The sequence below is a fragment of the Carcharodon carcharias genome, chromosome 6 (genome assembly GCF_017639515.1).
Source record: "Carcharodon carcharias isolate sCarCar2 chromosome 6, sCarCar2.pri, whole genome shotgun sequence".
In the NCBI taxonomy this organism is placed as follows: Eukaryota; Metazoa; Chordata; class Chondrichthyes; order Lamniformes; family Lamnidae; genus Carcharodon; species Carcharodon carcharias.
In genome coordinates, this window is record NC_054472.1 from 90,291,337 (window position 1) to 90,310,571 (window position 19,235).

A 19,235-nucleotide genomic window follows, 5' to 3' on the forward strand; every position below is an offset into this window, starting at 1 on the left:
GGAAGCTTCAAAAGGTGACTTCAGCACAAAGGTGAGAGCTGATTGGTGAGTAGTGGGTAAGTGTTTTTTGCCAGTTTTTTCTCCAGTTTAAAATTGATTAAGCTAAGGAAAGGTAAAAGTTCCAGTTTTTATTTAAAGTACATAAATAATTTAACTTTTTTTACTGTTTTAACTTAAAGTAAGGGTTTTTTTAAGACTAGAGGCATGGCAGGGCAGCTCAGTACCCTGTTATGTACCGCCTGTAACATGTGGGAATTCCATGAGCTTCTTGCGCTCGGACCGACCATGTGTGTAGGAAGTGTCACCAGCTGCAGCTATTTGAGCTCCGGGTTTCAGAGATTGAGTGGCAGCTGGAGGCACTGAGGTACATCCGCGAGGCTGTGAGTTTCATGGATAGCACGTTTTTAGACATGGTCACCTCACAGGTTACGGAAGTGCAGACAGAGAGGGAACAGGTGACCATCAGTCAGAAGAAAGGTGTCAGCCAGGTAGTCAGGAAATCTCCAGAGTGCATCTCATTCAAAAACCATTTTTCTGTGTTGGAAAACGGTGAGAGTGATGGTTCCTCTGGAGAGTGCAGCCAAGCTCATGGCGCTGTGAGTGGCTCAGCTGCAGAGCAGGGGGGGTGGGAGGAAAAAGAGGGGGAGAGCAATATTGGTAGGAGACTCGATAGTAAGGGGCACAGAGAGGCGTTTCTGCGGCCGTAGATGTGACTCCCTGGTGCCAGGGTCAAGGATGTCACTGAACAGTTGCAGGGCATTCTAAAGGGGGAGGGCAAACAGACAGAGATCGTGGTACATATTGGTACCAATGACATAGGTAGAAAGAGGGATGAGGTCCTGCAAGCAGAATGTAGGGAGCTAGGAAACAAATTAAAAAACAGGACCTCAAAGGTAGTACAAAGAACAAAGAACAAAGAAAAGTACAGCACAGGAACAGGCCCTTCGGCCTCCAAGCCTGCTCGTCAACTAAAACATTTTGCACTTCCGGGGTCCGTATCCCTCTATTCCCATCCTATTCATGTATTTGTCAAGCTGCCTCTTAAACACCACTATTGTATCTGCTTTCACCACCTCCTCTGGCAGCGAATTCCAGACACTAATCTCTGGAACCACGCGTTAGAGAATATAGAAATAGGTTAGTCCAGATGAATGCGTGGCTGGAGAGATGGTGCAGGTGGGAGGGCTTTAGATTTCTGGGACTTTGGGACCATTTCTAGGGGCGGTGGGACCTGTACAAGGTGGATGGGTTGCATTTGAAGTGGAATGGGACCAATATCCTTGCGGGGAGGTTTGCTAGTGCTGTTGGGAAGGGTTTAAAATAGCTTGACAGGGGAAGGGATCCTGAGAGGAGGCTCAGCAGGGTGAGATGCTCAGCCAAAATTCAAAGAGAGAGCAAGTGAGTCTGGAAGGCATAGAAATTATAGGCCAGTTAAGGCACAAGGGAGTTTGGCAAGATTGGATGGTACTTATTTTAATGCAAGGAGTCTGACGAATAAGGCAGATGAGTTGAGGGCACAAATTAACACATGGAAGTATGATGTCATTGCTGTCACAGAGACATGGTTGAGAGAGGGACAGGATTGGCAGCTCAATATTCAAGGATATAAGGTCTTCAGGCGGGACAGGGAAAGAGGTAAAAGAGGAGAGGGTATCGCAATATTGATCAAGGAATCAATTACAGCAGCAAGGAGGGATGACATCTTAGAAGGCTCCTCAAATGAAGCCATATGGGTAGAACTGAAAAACAAAAAAGGAGCAATCACATTGCTGGGAGTGTGCTGTAGGCCCCCAAATAGTCAGTGAAAAACAGAAGAGCAGAAGGCAAATTTCAGAGAAGTATAAAAATAATAGAGTAGTAATAGTGGGGGATTTCAACTTCCTCAACATTAACTGGGTTAGTCATAGTGTGATAGGTTTAATGGGAGTGGAATTCTTAACATGCATCCAGGAGAGCTTTTCAAGTCAGTACATAGAAGGTTCGACACGAGCCCCTGCTCAAACAGTCCTGGGCTTAATTTTAGGGAATGAAGCTGAGCAAGTGGTAGAGGTATCAGTGGGGGAGTATTTTGCAGATAGTGATCATAACTCCGTTAGGTTCAAGGTTGTTATGGACAAGGACAAGGATGGGCCAGAAATCAGAGTTCTAAAATGGTGGAAGGCTGATTTTAATAAGATCAGATATGATTTGGCCGGAGTGGACTGGGAGAGCTACTTTCAGGGAAATCAGCATCAGAGCAGTGGGACTCATTCAAGAAGGAAATAGGGAGAGTACAGGGCCAACATATTCCAGTAAAGATAAAGGGTGGAACCAACAAATCCAGGGAACCCTGGATGTCGAGGGATATACAGGATTGGATAAAGAGAAAAAGGGAAGGTTATGGCAGATACCGAGGGTTCAAAACAGCGGAAGTCCTAGAGGAGTATAGAATGTGTAGGGGGGAACTTACAGAGGAAATTAGGAGAGCCAAAAAGGGGGCATGAAAAAATATTGGCAGGTAAAATAAAGGAAAATCCAAAGTTATTTTACAAGTACATTGAGTAAGGGGATAACTAGGGAAAGAGTAAGGCCCAATAAGGACCATAGTGGTAATTTGTGTGTGGAGCTGGAAGACGTAGGTAGGGTTCTGAATGAATACTTTGTGTCAGTGTTCACAAGTGAGAGAGATGACGTGGGTATGGAAATCAGGCGGAAGGAATTTGATATAATTAAAGAAATTAGCATAGAAAGCGAGGGGGTTCTAAGTGGTCTGGCAGTCTTAAAAGTAAATAAATTTCCAGGCCTGGATGAAATGTATCCCAGGCTGTTGACTGAGGCAAGGGAGGAGATAACAGCAGTGCTGGCAATAATTTTCAATACCTCTCTGGCCACAGGAGAGGTGCCAGAGGACTGGAGTACAGCCAATGTGGTACTGTTATTCAAGAAGTGAGGAAGGGATAAACCAGGGAACTACAGGCCAGTCAGTCTAACGTCAGTGGTGGGGAAACTATTGGAAGCAATTCTGAGGGACAGAATTAATCTACACTTGGAGAGGCAGGGATTAATAAAGGACAGTCAGTATGGATTTGTTCAGGGGAGATCATGTCTGACCAATTTGATTGAATTTTTCGAAGAGGTGACCTGGTGTGTAGATGAGGGCAATGCATTTGATGTGGTCTACTTGGACTTCAGCAAGGCTTTTGATAAGGTCTCACATGGCAGACTAATAATGAGGATAAGAGCCCATGGGATGACGTTCCTCAGGCTTGGTGAGACTTCAGATGACTGAGGAGCCCAATTCTGGATCCACATGTTCTTCCGTAGTGGGGGCATGTTGTTGCGCAGGGGAGTGGAAATCGCAGCCTGGGTTGGCTTCCTTCTCCTTCCTCTGTCATCGCTGTTCCGCCTTGCTGCTGAGCCTTGAAGTGACTTCTGCCTTGTTGGACCAGGTGGTGCCATCCTGAGCAATCGGCAGCATTCTTCTTCCAGTTAGCCACAGTGCTTCAGGGCGACCTTGAGCATATCCTTATACCTTTCCTTATACTTTTTCCTTTGGCCACCCTTTGAGTGTTGGCCACGGAGAGCTGTGAGAAGAGAACCTGCAAAGGGAGGCGGTTTTCAGGAATGTAGAACATTGGCTGACTCCATTTCTTCCGTTTTACACTATCATACAGTCAAAATTACTCTCTTTGCTAAGCAACAAACATGTTTGAATAAATGTTTATTGAATTAAAAATCTTAGAGTTTATATTCCATTCTGAGCATGGTCTGGATGAGAGGTGAATGTGGTGGATTTTGCATTCATTAGCTCGGGGAAAGGAGTTAGGATTACTAACTCTCCAGGACTGCTGCAAGAAACCCAGAAGAAAAGTTACTGAGGTATTTAAGACATACGTTTTTGCATTTATGATTTACAAAAGTATTGGAAATAGGCAAAAAAGGATTGGGTGAAACAATTGGAAGCAAGAGGACATGTGACGAAACCTCCAGCAATATGTTCAACTCAAATTGGCAAGACTGACAATGCTGATTCAACAGATGTTCAACTAGAAGTTTCCTTATATTTTTGAGCAGCCTTCAATGATCCCTTTAAAAAATGCTGCGTAGGCCTCTGAAGGCCCAGAACAACTGATTGAAGTATCTGTAGCAAGCTTTGTCCATTTGATCACCAACTTCAATTTGCATCATATAGCCGGCATTAGGATTACATTTGATTATGCAAAGCATCTAATGCCTGTTTCAGACAGATGCCGTACACATCTACGAGTCACTAGCTTCCAACTTTGACAGCCAGTTCACTTCCAGGGAGATCGGGTTTGAGAGATCATGGTCCTAAATTTGTCCCCAATGTTGATTTGATGCCCAAAAAGTGCTCATGAAAATATTGAATTTTCTCCTTTATTGTTTCCTGCTCTTCACACTATCTTACAAAACTATCACCTTCCATCTGAATGTTGTTGTATAACTCATATAAACGTAATGATAGGCAATGTAATAATAGTCGGATATCTTTTATGACTTCCTGACAATTTGAACTTCACAATTCAAATTCTCTGTTGCCTGGAGATAATTATATATGACAAGAGGATGCAAACCCAGACAGTAGGAAGGCTTTGAGTAACTTTGATGAGATCAGGATGACATCAAAGGAGTAGAAAATGGCGAGGTGGACACCTTCTGCCAGTTCCTGGTTGGTAGTATCATTCACCCTATTCATTCACTGATCAACATCAAAGTATACAGTGAAGTACCTTGTCCTCTGACTAGGACTCTTCCAGTTGTAAGTTATACTTCTGGGGTTGTTATAATGATTTCATTGTAACCTATGTCCCTCCTGTATTTCTAGGTGGGACGAAGGAAACTGGAAAAAGGCTGAGTAGACCACATCTGCTCAAATTTCTTGCTCCTACCCACAAAGGCCTCAGTTTAGAAACATCCACTTAGGGGGATTTCGATATTTAGATAGAAGAAGGTGCACCATGTAATGTATAAGTTCAGGTAAACAGGAGAAGTTGGTGGTGGAAAGGGAGCAGGAATCTGCTGTCCAAAAGGTCATTTTTCATGTCACTTGTCGATCTCAGAAATCCAGAACTCACAAGGCCTGCTTTCAAAATTCTGAGTACAAAACTTTGTTAGTCATTGGAGACTGATGTAAAATTGCAGTAGATAATGGCAAAAATGTGCAGGAACTCTACAGATGTTATAAAACATTACAGCACAGGAGGCCAGTTTGCCCATTGTGCCTGTGCCAGCTCTTTGAAAGAGCTATTCAAATAGTCACACATCCATGGTTTTTTTCCATGGCCCTGCAAAGGTTTCCTTTTCAAGTATTATATCCAGTGTTCTTTTGAAATTTACTTTTGAATCTGCTTCCACCACCCTGGATCATAACAACTTGCTGCAAAAAAAAAAGTTCTTCAACTCTCCTCTGATACTTTTGCAATGACGTTATAACAGGGCACTTAGGTATATTCAAGGTAATCAGACAGAGGCAACATGGGTTTGTGAAAGGGAAATCATATTTAACCAATTTATTGGAGTTCTTTGATGAACTTCCTTACACAATGCATCACACAGGCAGAAACGCAATCATGGAGGCGTTGGAGAAAGCAATTCTCCAGGCATCCCCAATTCACTTAGCACAAACTCCATACAGGATTTCACCTGGTCAGGTAAAATAAAGCTGAGGTCTCTTCCAAACGTGAAATTTTTCCCAGCCAGGATGCACAAAGTGTTCCATAACTATTCAAGAAAGAGTGTAAGGATGTTCCTAGTAACTACAGGCCAGTTAGTTTAACCTTAGTGGTGGGTAATGCTTTAGAAAGAATCAAAGGCACTTGAGGAAATTTGAGTTAATTAAGGAGAGCCAGGGTGGACTGTAAAAGGCAGATCATGCTTGATTAATCTAATTGAATTTTTTGCTGAAGTAACAGAGAAGGTTGATGAAGGGAATGCAATGGATGTTGCCTAAAAGCATTTTAAGAAGGCATTTGACAAAATACCACATAAAAAGCTGGTTAACAAAATTAAGTTCCATGGAAAAGGGGGTCAGGATTAGCTTGGATAAAAGATTGGCTTAAGGACAGTAAAAAGCAAGTCTTGTTAAATCGCTGTTTTTCTGAATGGAGGATGGTAGAAATTGGTGTTCTCCAAGATTCAGTGCTAGGACTACTACTTTTTTAATATATACAAATGACTTGGGGCGGAATTGTCCCAGATTTACACCAAGTGCAGCAATGGGCAGGAAAAACTATGTTTTAGCTATTGGCTGCAATGGTGGCTTCTCATTCCATATCGTCCCAATCCCGCCACATTAATTATGCATTCCCAAGAAACACGCTGTTTCAACGGAGGGCGAGCTCCAATTTGCCCATCAAGATGTCACCTCGTCACTTCATCACGCTGGGCACCATATTTAAAATACAGCTGCGTGCACATCTCTCAGTGCTTCCAGCCCAGGGCTGCTACAAAGGAGACAAGGCTCCGAAAGGCAAGAAGACTGCAGCCCCCAGGTTTAGCAATGCATCCCTTGAATGCCTTTTGGGCACCATGGAGGCCTGCTGTGATGTCCTCTACCTCTCCTCTGGCTGCAGGAAAGGCAGCATCATTAGCAATCCGGCTTGGTAGGCGATCGCAGTGGTGGTCAGTGCCAATGCTGCACAGAAGAGGTTGGCCATCCAATGCAGATACTGGATAAATGATCGCATCCATGCCGCCAGATTAAGGCAACCATCTCATCACTCACATACTCAACCCATCACACATTCACTGGCATCTCACTCACTGCCAGCTCAAGGGACATCACCACTCACTCACACACACCCTCACGTGTACATCTGGCCTCACCTCTGGAGACTGCCTCCTCAGCCCTTACCATCCTGAGGCTATTTGCACAGGTCAACATGTGCCCCCACACACACCTTGGGATATCCTCCTCCCCCAGTACAGCCGTCATCCTGCAGCCTCTTCCCTTGCCTGAGGCCACTTCTCCCCCTTCCCTAAGCAAGTCCTAGCTCTGGAGCTGTTGAAAAGCCACCCATGCCTTATGACTGATCTGGTAGGTAGAGCTGTCTGTGAGTCCCCCTAAAAACGATGTGGTGCTGTCTGTGAAGCCTGGTGCTAATGACTGCGAGTGATGACCGAAGCAAGGTAGGCAAACAAACCTTGAAGTCCCAAGCGAAGTGCAACCCACCAAGTGTATGCCTTATATAAGCTGTTGTGAAACATATCGGTGAGCAATCACGCCAATGTGCTTGAACAATCCAGCGTGGGGGGATGATTCCGGTGAGCTGGGCTTATAATGATATGCAAATGTATTACAATGAGGTTCCCAACATGCGATGGTGGGAAACGTGGCCCGCCATTAATGATGTCGTGAAACAGATTTTTGGCCTTCTCGCCATATTTTCCACTCACGTCGCCAAGCACGACCAACGCCAGTGGACATGGAAAATTCCACCTTTGGTTATTGGAATACAGAATAAAGTTTCAAATGTTTGCCAGTGATAGCAAACTTGGAGGTACGCCTGACAGTTAGGACAATACAGTTGACTGCAACAAGACATAGATAGCCTATAGCAGAAAGATCAGGTTAAATTTAATAAAGAAATGTGTGAGGTGATTCATTTTGACAGAAGGGAAAGGGAGAGGCAATATAGACTTAATGGGCTGCATTTAAAAGGACCAGGGCCTGGATCGGACGCAGGCGGGTGAAGAAATTTGGAGTTGCTGGCCTCTGTGCCAGTTCGCTGCCATCATCCAGACCCTGGGCCATTTTGAATGAGGGGCTTGGAGTCAAATGCCATTATTGTTAATTGAGGAGCCTTTTAAGGCCCGATTCCTGAGCCACCTTGAAAGTCGGCAATGTGGGCAGCCCAGGTTGGGTTGGACCACATCCAGGCCATGTGGTGAGCTCAACATGGGATTGGGGTTAGGACCCAGAAAGCAAGGTTGCCGTGGGAAGACCTATATAACACAAAACCTAAATGACCTAAATAGGACATTGTCTTATCGTTCCCCAGCACCCGCCATCAGCGCAGGTAGTCTCATCTCGATGGGTACGCGGTCGGGAGAGTGGATCATGTGAGGGACCCATAACAGCCTAGGTCGTTTCCCCTCTGCTTCTGTTAGTACTGCTGCTGAATCCCCATCTGCTGTAGCTACTGGACCCTCCTGCTCTCCAGCACCAAGACTGCACACCCAATGGACCGACCAGGAGCCAACAGAAACCATGTTTGCAGCAAGACATCAGGTGGCCTCAAAATTTAGTGATGTCTCCTTGCAGATTCTCCTCCAAGTTGCAAATGAAAGGTCCTCTTTCCAAAAGACAGCAAGAAGAGATCCTTCCGCCTGACCAAGCAAGCCTGGACAGAGATTGCAGAGGTCAGCAGCCATAGGGTCATTTGCCAAACCTGAGTCCAATACCACAACATGGTCAATGACAACCTCCCCTCCACCAAGGTGTCCTCCATATCGATCTTCTCTTTGGGGCTGCATGTGCTTACACAGGAGAGAGCATTATTTGGACATTGTCTGGCGTCAAAGTGGATGGCAAGAAGCCGAGGCAGAAAGAGGCCCTGATAGATATATGGCTGCACCTCTAGGATAGCCAGCCCTCTGTCTGAGCTTCCCCCCAACCCACTACATCCCTCGTAAGCGGCTGAGAGAGAGAGAAGCATTGGGGAGCCCCCATCAGGGGCTGCAGGCCTGCCACCTGGACAAGTGTCCCATTTATCTCTATGGAAAGACTAACAGTGTCACTACCTGCTCAAAGGAGAATAGGTAGCCATAACACTCAGGAAAGGGGGAAGTGTTCATGTGCCTACTACCAGCTTTCTGGACTTCTGAAGAAGGCAAGGTTGCCATGGGAAGGCCTATACATCATGATGCCTAAATAACCTAAATAAGACACCGTCCTATTGTTGCCCAGCACCCACCACCAGTGCAGATACTCTCATCTTGGTGGGCACACGGTCACGCTTAGATTCTGGGTCACAAACTGCTGAGAGCACTTCACGCTTGTCCGAGTAACCAACGAAGGTTACAGGACAGGCAACTAACAATTGGTGGACTATGGGAGGTCAGGCCCACGTTGAGTCACAAGTTTATGACAAGCCTCTGGTGCCGGCAGCACAGAAAATGCTTGCGTTGTAGTGTGATGTGAGGGAATATCTGGCACACTTGCTAAAGTCAATGCACTGTCATGAGCAGATGATGAGGAATCCATCCTGGCCATGAATGCTGCCATATCTCAGGTATGTGCACGCATGGCTTCCTCCATTGAGAGGTTGGACACCCTCATGAAGAGCCAGATCCTGCAGAAGGCAGCAGCTCTGCATACCATCACATTGTCCATGAGTTCAGCACAACAGGTGAGAGGGGAACAAGGCACCTGGAGTCTCCACCAGGTTCTCACCCTTTTCTGGTCAGCAGGGAGGTGCAAATGTGTTTTGAAAGGGACGAGGAATGGCTGCCCTCCGCTACTAGGGGCTTCTCTCAGGACACTCTGAGTAAGGACAGTGGCTCCTCAGCCTATCTGCCAGTGACAGCAGCTCCAATAACAGCGAATACTGTGGAAGCTTCTGTTCCTATACAAGAGCCTTTCAGGTCTCTAGGCCTCAGGCTGTCAGAGGCCGGCTGCCAAGGTCATCCCAGGCCATAGGGTACCACATTCAGCAGCCTGCCTCTGCCACAGCTGCAGGCGCAGGGTCAGAACTTCGTAGGAGCACCTGTAAGCACATGAAGACCACCATCCAGATGCACTTGGGGTCTTGCAGGTGGTTGTTTCTAGACTTTAAATAAAGGGAGGTCAGTTTCATTGTAGAAAATCTCTCATGCTTTTCTTTGTACCTTGGCAGATATTAGTTTCACCTTTACTTGCTCAATGGATTGCAGCGCAGGGTCTGGTTGCTTTGGCTTTCCTTTTCAGCTCTGTGAGTGTGCATGATAAACCTGGGTGACAGAAGGAGCAACAGGCAATATATTTTGAGCTGAGCCTTTGTTCAGTTCATTCAGAAGAGGCATCATGGTGGCGGGAACTGAGGAGGTAGAAGATTATCCTGAGCCTCTATTGTGCATCTCTCAATGTCCCTCACCTATGGCTCAAGGGATTCCTCACATTTAGCTGCCTGCTCAGCTTCCTCCCCAACATTCTCCTCATCGGGTGAAGACTGATGATCAGTTATGGCTTTCCCTCTCTGCTGTGTTAGATAGTGGAGAGCACAATGGTGCCCCTCAATATGCCAGACCCTTGTTGTGACACACTGGAATGCTCCACCAGATTGACTAAGGCATTGGGATCTCATTTCCAGTAGCCCAATGGGCTGCTTGATGATCATTTGGATGGACCCATGGCAGGTGTTGTTCTCCTCTGCTGCAGTGTGATTGTTCTGCACAGGCAGCAATGATCATTTCTTAAATGGGTAGCTATTGTCCTGAAGAATCCATCCATGAAGGTGAGTGAGGTCCGGAAAAACAGTAGTCCCTGGCCCTCCTGAACAAGGCATCGGTCACTTCCTTAATGCAGCGGTAGGCTCCTGTCTGGGAGACCCCACATGTCCCCAATGGATCTCAAGAAAGATCCAGATGTGTAAAAGGTGAGTGCCACAGTGATCTTCTGGGCCATGGGTGTTGGGTTTCCACCAAAGCCCCTGAGTCTTAGCTCATTCTGAAGCATGGCTCGTAACTTGGTGACAGGCTCCGCAGTCTTCACTGACTCTTGCGCTCTGATATTTACAGACTAAGGAAAAGGGTATTTGAGGACCAGGATCTGAAACCCAAGACAAAGGTCCTGATTTACAGGGTAGCAGTGATCCACATGCTCCTATATGGTTTGGAGGCTTGGACAACCTACAGCAGGCAACTGAAAGCACTGGAGAAATACCACCTCAAGCAGTCCTTCAAGATCCTTCAAATCGGGTGGCAAGAAAGGAATTCCAACAGTCTATCCTATAGCAGTGTCCTATCCTGAGCCAACATGCCCAGCATCGAGGCACTGATCATTCAAAATCAGCTCTGCTAAGTGGGACATGTTCATATGCCTGACACCAGACTCATGAAGGAACTGTTCTACTCAGAACTTAGTTGTGGCAGGAGACTCCCAGAAGGACAGCGGAAACGCTTTAGGGATGTCCTCAAAGCATCTCTGAAGAGATCAAACATAGCTGCCGACTCATTGGAGTCCCTGGCTTGGGATCGACCAAAAAGGAGAAGCTTAATCCGAGAAGGCACCTAACACAATTGGGAATATGCAGAGGCAAAGCTGAGGCATCAGAGGGAGCACAAACCTTCAAACAACTCATCTACCCAGCCCTTCAAGCACCACCTGCCCTACATGTGGTAGAGTCTTCAGATCATGAATTGGACTTATCAGCCATCTCAGAATCCATCGAACTGGAATGGAAGCAAGTCATTGTTCAACCTGAGGGACTGACTAAGGGGGAGGACATTTGCCAGTAGTTGAGGTGAGTCCCTGCTGCGGATAGGCTGCTGACAACTGGCTGTGCCTCCCCCGGAGCCTCTGCTGTCCAGCATGTGGATCTACAAAGACTAAGTGTATGAGACCCATGCTCGCTGATCTCTCATCCTTGCATGTTCTGACCCTGCCTTTATTAACTTTCCCTTCCCACTCTCCTTTGAACATGCTAATGTCCCCTCTGTGCCCATCCTTTCCATGAATGGAAACTCCTCTGCTCATCACCTTTCCTTGCTGTGAATGGAGTATACCCTCTGTGTCAACTTTGCCTTGAATGCAGCAACCCCTTTTTCCCGCCCTTGCCATGAATGCCGCATTGCTGTTGTCTAATGTCTGCCAGCCCTTTGTTTTCCTTTCTGCATTTACCCAGTGCTCCTCATGGATGACTTCCTGAGGAGGCTCTAAGGTCTCACCTCAGTACTGCCATCTTTAACCAGCGCTGCTGATTAAATTCAGAACCCTCTGCAAAATTGCATGTTAAGTATCTGCTCAATCATTCTAATTGCAATCTCACTGTGTTGTTGTGGCAAAGCTGTCTTGGAATTTTCCTGCTGCCGATAAACTGATGTCACGACATCAGGTTTCCAGGCAAGCTCATCACTCCCTGATTTTTTGACCCCACACGCTCTCAACTGGTTCCATTGGCCGTACAAAATTCAGCCAATTGAGAGAGCAATTATTATTATATATGGGATCTTGGGCTTCAAAAATAGAGCTATGAATTGCAAAAGCTGGGAGGCTGCACTGAATCTTTATAAAGCTATGGTTAGGCTACAACTAGAGTACTGCATCCAGTTCTAGTCACTACACTTTAGGAAGGATGTGAGGGTCCTGGAGAGAGAATAGAGGAGATTTACCAGAATGGGATGAGAGGTTTTAGCTACAAAGTTAGGTTAGAGAAGCTGGAGTTGTTTTATTTATTCACTCATGGGATGTGGGCATCGCTGGCTAAGCCAGCATTTATTTCCCATTCCTAATTGCCCTTGAGAAGGTGGTGGTGAGCTGCCTTTTTGAACCGCTGTGCTCCATGTGGTGTAGGTATACCCACAGTGCTGTTAGGGAGGGAGCTCCAGAATTTTGACCCAGAGACATTGGAGGAACGGCGATATATTTCCTCAGAACAAAGGTGATTTAGGAGAGATTTAATAGATGATCATGGCAATTTAGATAAGATAGGCAAAAAAAAGAGTCCTTCCCATTAGCTGACCATACAAGGACAAAGGGATACAGATTCTGGGTTTTGGACAAGAGGTGTTGTGGGAAACGTGAGAAAGAATTTTTTACGCAGCAAATAGTAATGACCTGAAACACTCTGCCTATAAGGGTGGTGGAAGCAAAGATAAACAATTATTTCAAAAGGAAATTAAATAGGCACTTGGGACAGAATTGCTCCCTTGTCAGACCGGCATGCACCCAACCTGAACGGGAGTAAAATAGTGTGCAGTGACATTGGGCAAGCGTCCTGCCATCTTTGTGCACTCTTGCAATATTTCACTCAGTGATCGTGCACAAGAGGCTGCAGCACGCCCACGACTTAATCAATAAATTAAATGGAATTTTTCACTGCCTGTCCAACCGTTCTGTTGGTGGGCAGGCGAATAGGCAAGCGGCCTTTGCATGCTTTGCGAAACCTCATCCACGGGCGGGATAAGGTTTTGACCAGTTATTTAAAAAAATTAAAACTAATTTTTAACATGTCCCTGCTCATGTGACTTCCCTTATTTTTCCATTCTTTATTTTTCATGTTAAAATTCTTCAGCTCCCTAAGGCATCTCTGTGCCTTCGGGGAGCTTTCACTGAGTGCACCCGCACACATGCGCTGTCTTCGGCGCTCGTCCTCCACTCCCCCCAATCCAGGCAGCGCTGAGCGTTTCAGCACGTGATTCATGTTGGCTGGCTGTTAATTGGCCAACCAGCATGAAATCGTGCTTGGGGCTCACTGTGCCCGCCCACCGAGGGGAAAATCCTCCCCTTGTTGAAAATGAACTTGCAAGGATATGGAGGTTGAGCAAGGTGAATGTGGCTGATTGGATTGCTCTACAGAGAGCTTGCATAAACACAATGGGTCAAGTGGCCTCCATCTATACTGTAATGACTCTAAGACACAGAGCTGCACAACCACAATATATCAGTGGCACTCCTATACATTAAGGTCAAAGAAAATAAATTACAAGCACTATATCATCAATAAGAAAAGAGTAATTTAAAAAAATAAGTCTTTCTTCAAAATTTATGGAATAAAAATGTTAAAGACCTACCTTCTAGATTTACTGTCAATGAGGTGCACACCCATTCGTGGTGCCTAATTGAAACATATGGGAAGAATGTAAAAGCACAGATGAAAGCTATGGAAACTTTCCAGAAGGAAAAAAAGACCATAAAGAATAAAAAGATTAATTTATTAATAGCATCCTGCTAATGCTGAAAACAATAGGTCTAGGCACTCTAGCGTGTTTTCTATGTAACAGCTGGCTGAGGTTGATGTTAAGCAGTGAGAAACATTTAAAGAAACAATTCAAAATTTTCAACTAAAACAACATTCAGTTCCATCTGTGGCTTACTAAGAAAGTGGAAGATAGTATTAGATTAAAAGAAGAGGCTTATAATGTTATAAAGAATGATAGTAAGTCCGAGGATTGAGAATGATATAGAAACCAGCAAAAAGTGATCAAAAAGTTAATAAAAAGGGAACAAATAAAATATGAGAGTAAACTAGGCAGGAACATAAAAACAAGTTGTAAGAGCTCTTACAAGTATGTAAAAGGAGGAGAGTAGCTAAAGTAAATGTTGGTTTCTTGGAGGCAGGGACAGGAGATAACATTGGGAATGAGGAAATGGCGTAGCTGTTGAACAAATTGTGTTTGTTTTCACAGTTGAAAACATAAATTACATATTAGAAATAAAGGGTAACCAAGGTGATAATAAGGGTGAGGAAATTAAGATACTTAATATCAGCAGAGAAAAAGTATTGGAGCAAAAAATCCTCAGGACTTGATGGCCTAGGTGTTTAAAAGAGGCAGCTGCATGGTGGATGCATTAGTCATGATTTTCCAAAACTCCCCAGATTCTACAATAGTCCCAGTGGACTGGAAGTTCACAAACATACCACCACTATTTAAGAAAGGAGGGAGAGAAAAAACAGGGTAACAGGCCTGTTAGCCTGACATCAATTGTCAGGAAAATGTTGGAATCTACTATTAAGGAAGTCAACAATGCACTTAGTATGATCAGACAAAATCAACATGGTTTTACAAAAACAAAATCATTTTTGACAATTTTGTTAGAGTTTTTTGAGAATGTAATTGATGGGGTAGATAAAGGGATCCATAAATGATGTATACTTTGATAAGATGCCACACAAAAGATTAATACATAAGTAAGGCCTCATGGAGTTGCAGGTAACATATTAACATGGATAGGGGATTGGTTAATAGGCAGGAAGCAGGAAGTAGGGATAAATGGGACATTTTCAAGTTGGAAGGCTATAACTAGTGCAGTGCAGCAAGGATCAGTGCTAGGGCTTCAGCTATTTACAATCTATATTAATGACTTAGATGAAGAGACCAAGAGTAATATATCCAAGTATTCTGATGATAGAAAGCTAGGTGAGAATGTAAGCTATAAGGCTGACACAAAGAGGCTGCAAGGAGATTTAGACAGATTAAGTGAGCGAGCAACAAGGTGGCCAATGGAGCATAATGTGGGGATGTGTGAGGTTATTCATTTTAGTCATAAGAATAGAAAAGCAGCATATTTTTAAAAAGGTGTGAAATTTCTAAATGTTGGTGTTCAAAGAGACTTGGGTGTGCTCATCCAAGAAACACAGAAAGCTAACATGCAGGTACAGCAAGCTATTAGAAAGGCAAATTGCATGTTGGCCTTTATCGCAAGGGGATCAGTGTACAAAAGTAAAGAGGCATTGCTACAACTGTATAGGGCTTTGGTGAGACCGTACTTGGAGTAGTGTGTGCAGTTTTGCTCTTCATATTTAAAGGAGGGTATGCTTGCATTGGAAACTGTACAGTAAGGGCTCACTGGGATGAAATGGTTGTACTATGATGAGAGGCTAAGTAAATTGGACCTATACGCTCTGGAGTTTGGAAGAATGAGAGGTGATCTGATTGAAACATATCAGATTTTCAAGGGGCTTGATAGGGTAGACATTGCGAGATTGTTTCCCCTAGTTAACCAATTTACTGGAGTTCTTTGAAGGAGTGACATGTCCTATGGATAAAGGGGACCGGGGGGGGGGGGGTGGTGTATATTTGATATGGTGTCACATCAAAGGTTATTGCAGAAAATGAAAGCTCATGGTGTAGGGGATAACATATTGGCATGGATAGAAGATTGGCTAGCTGACAGAAAACAGAGTTGGCATAAATGGGTCTTTTTCTGGTTGGCAGGATGTGATGAGTGGTGTGCCACAGGGATCAGTGCTGGGGCCTCAACTTTTTACAATTTATAGAAACGAAGGGACTGAAGGTATGGTTACTAAATTTGCTGACGATACAAAGATAGATTGGTAAATAAGTTGTGAAGAGGACCTAAGGAGACTACAAAGGGACAAAGATAGGTTAAGTCAGTGAGCTAAGATCTGGAAAATGGAGTATAATGTGGGCAAAGGTAAAATTGTCCATTTTGGCAGGAAGAATAAAAAAAAAAGCATATAATCTAAATGGTGAGGTATTGCAGAGCTCTGAGATTGAGAGAACTGGGTGTCCTATTGCATGAATCACAAAATTAAGTAGGTACAGCAAGTAATTAGGAAAGCTAATAGAATGTTAACGTTTATTGTGAGGGGAACTGATTACAAAAGTAGGGAGGTTATGCTTTAGTTGTACAGGGCACTGGTGAGGCCACATCTGGAGTACTGTGCACAGCACTGGTCTCCATATTTTAGGAAAGATGTAAATACATTAGAAGAAAATAATTCTAGGAATGGGCAGGTTGTTTTATGAGCAAAGGTTGAACAGATTAGACTTCTGTCCATTGGAGTTTATAAGAACAAGAGGCAATTTATTTGAAACCTTTAAGATCCTGAAGGGTCTTGACAGGGTGGATGCAGAGAAGATGTTGCCTCTTGTGGGAGAATCTAGAACTAGGGGTCACTGTTTAAAAAAAGGGGGGGGTCGCTCATTTAAGACAGAGATGAGGAGAAATTTTTTCTTTCTTCCTCAAAAGGCAGTGGAAGCAGAGCCTTTGAATATTTTAAGGCAGAGCTAGATAAATTTTGATTAACAAGGGGTTGAAAAGTTATTAGGAGTAATTAGGCAGGAATGTGGGGTTGAGGTTGCGATCAGATCAGCCATGACCTTATTGAATGGAGGAGCAGGGTCAAAGGGCCGAGTAGCCTACTCCTGCTCCTAATTCGTATGTTTATATGTAGTTGGGGAATCCAGCACACAGCCTCAGGAAAAGGGACTCTAAGGCGTTGTGGATGCTCCATCAGAGTATGTTTAAGACTCAGACAGATTTTTGGTCTTTCAGGGAATCAAGGGATATGGTGAATTGTGGGAAAGTGAAGTTGTGGCAGAAGATCAGCAATGATAATATTGAGTAGTGCAGCAGGCTCAAGGGACCATATGGTCTTCTCCTACCTCTATTTATTTTGTTCTTATGTACATTATGAGCAAATCAGTTGTAAATGTGTACTGATTTTAGTTATCTTCATTCATAGAAAAAATAAAAACATACAATTCTGGAAATGCTTATTAGAAAAAAAAATACTTTGAGTGGGAGCTTTCATCAAATTTATTTCAGGTTCCCAGTAATCAATGTTTTTCTTTCAATCTAGTAAGAACCACTTCCTTTGTAAAACATTAGTACACAATACCAAATATACAGCATGTGGTTCTCTCAAACCTTTTGTTCCAAATTGTAAATGGAAAGCAAATAGATGCTATTTGTTAAAACGTATAAGTCAGCCACCTTCACATCATTAACTCGGAGTCCGGATAATTGATTGGCAGGAGCCTGGATATAGAACAAAGCTCAGTGTCTTGATTATATAAATTGAATGTTGTTCAAATTCGATGCACAGAAAACTTGAATGCTTTTATAACAGCTGGTGCTAGAAGGAAAACATGTAAATAGGTTTTACTTCTTACCAATAGGTTGGGTAAGAGCCAAGCTACAACTGCAGTTTTAAACTTGCATGTAATATCTTGTTAACATAACGGTTTACAAAGCTTGTTTTCTCAAAAATAGCATGACTATACAGAAAGTCATGTCCAGCAAGAAATATAATAAAATCAATTACGTAGAGTAATTGTGTATTTTGATTACCATCATCAATGCACCCTTTACTATTCATGCCAAACATAGTTTTGTTTTAATGCAATAAGCTACTACAAATCAATGCAATTGTGTGCTCAGCAAAGTTGATAACATGAACGTATTGTAGGCTATGAGTCATAAGGAGGTGGTTACCTACACTGATGTTCATCAGCCTCAGGGCAAACCCAGATTGCAGGAATACCCTATCTGCACTCTATACGCTTTCTAGTACAGGGGTCCTCTAGTAACGTGGGAAGCTCAGGGCAGTGCCATCGCATTTATCCAATGAGCTTTCACATAACATTTTAAAAACATGAAATGTGCCAATAAGAAAAATTGTTGTAAAAAGTATCCTGTCTGTAATTGGCCTGTTTTATTTCTTGCTTTACAACACACACAAAAGCCTTTTTGGCAGGTGGTTGGTTTCTGAAAACAAAATCTGCGGCCGGCCGCTTGAGCAGAGGATTATTTGTTCTGCAGTTTGTGCGTGTGATTTCAAGCGGATTGTTGTGGGTACATTGCGGAGGGAGCTTGGCTGCTGGGCGAAGCTCGGAGCCAACAGCATCGCCCGCACTCCGAGTGGCCGGAGCGGCCCCGCTCCATCACCGGCACAGGAGAAGCCCGGCCAGAGCGTCAGGGACCCCCCCGCCCCGGCGAACAGAAAAAGCCCGGGAGTAGCTAGCGCTCAGTCCCTGCAGGTCGGAGATGCCGTGTTTTGGACGAGGCGGCGAGACATGAGGAAACGTTGTGAAGAGGAAAAGAGCAGGAGAAGGGGGAAGGCCTCCGTGTCTGGGCCGCGCCTGCTCCCGCTCCCGCCGCCGATGGGATTTCTCCGATAGGAGCTGGCAGAAGCGAGGGCGGAAAAAGAGAAGAAAATAAACCCCGTCCGCTCCGGAGGTAGCGCCCGAAGATGGGCCTGGGAGGAAGCGGCTGTGCCCGGGAGTTAGTGGCTGAGATCGGCCAGTGCTCGTCTTCGGTCGGGAACCGAGATACCTGAAGCCGGCCCGGGAGCCAGCGGAGAGAGGCGCTGCCCCGGGCGGCGTGTGTCCGACCTCCCCCGGCCCCGGCCCCGGCCTCGGCCCGGTTCCTGCTCTTTCTCTCGATGCAGCTGTGGTAGTTTTGCTGTCAGCGCTGTTTGTGTTTCGTTCCGCCAGTGCCCGTTAGGCTCGGCTCCCGCTCCAATGGCACTATGCTACCAGTACCAGTTACCGGTGCTGCCCCTCGACAGGCCGGTACCCAAACACGTCCTGAGCCGCAGAGGCGCCATCAGCTTCAGCTCCAGCTCGTCCCTGTTCGGCTGCGCTAACCCCAGAGTCCTGTCTCAGGTAAGAGGCCGCCGGCTCTCCGGATTATTGTCTGCCTGTTTCTACATGTTTAAATCCTCGCTCAGTTCACATTTCCCCTCTAATTTACACCAATTGAATTTCCATCTTTATTTAATTCGTCTTTACTGGTGTTATTCTTGTGAATACCTCATTTATGGGTGCACGTAATTTATATCCACCAA

At 44.8% G+C, this 19,235-nt stretch overlaps 1 protein-coding gene and 1 long non-coding RNA gene across 3 annotated transcripts in view; one reads left to right on the forward strand and one right to left on the reverse strand.

Annotated features, from left to right (window-relative positions):
- Window positions 1-3,731: 3,731 nt before the first annotated feature.
- Window positions 3,732-18,842, reverse strand: LOC121279339. Its single transcript, XR_005943366.1, has 4 exons — window positions 18,722-18,842; window positions 17,315-17,522; window positions 13,711-13,754; window positions 3,732-3,824 (listed from the first exon to the last, which is right to left on the reverse strand). It is a non-coding gene; the product is annotated as an uncharacterized LOC121279339 (long non-coding RNA).
- pde7a (phosphodiesterase 7A) overlaps window positions 18,106-19,235 on the forward strand; it is a 132,675-nt gene continuing 131,545 nt past the window's right edge. For both annotated transcript variants that reach the window (XM_041190498.1, XM_041190499.1), the window contains exon 1: window positions 18,106-19,053. In XM_041190498.1, coding sequence (XP_041046432.1) covers window positions 18,910-19,053 — 144 coding nt within the window. In that variant the 5' untranslated portion in view covers window positions 18,106-18,909. The remainder of the gene's footprint in view (window positions 19,054-19,235) is intronic.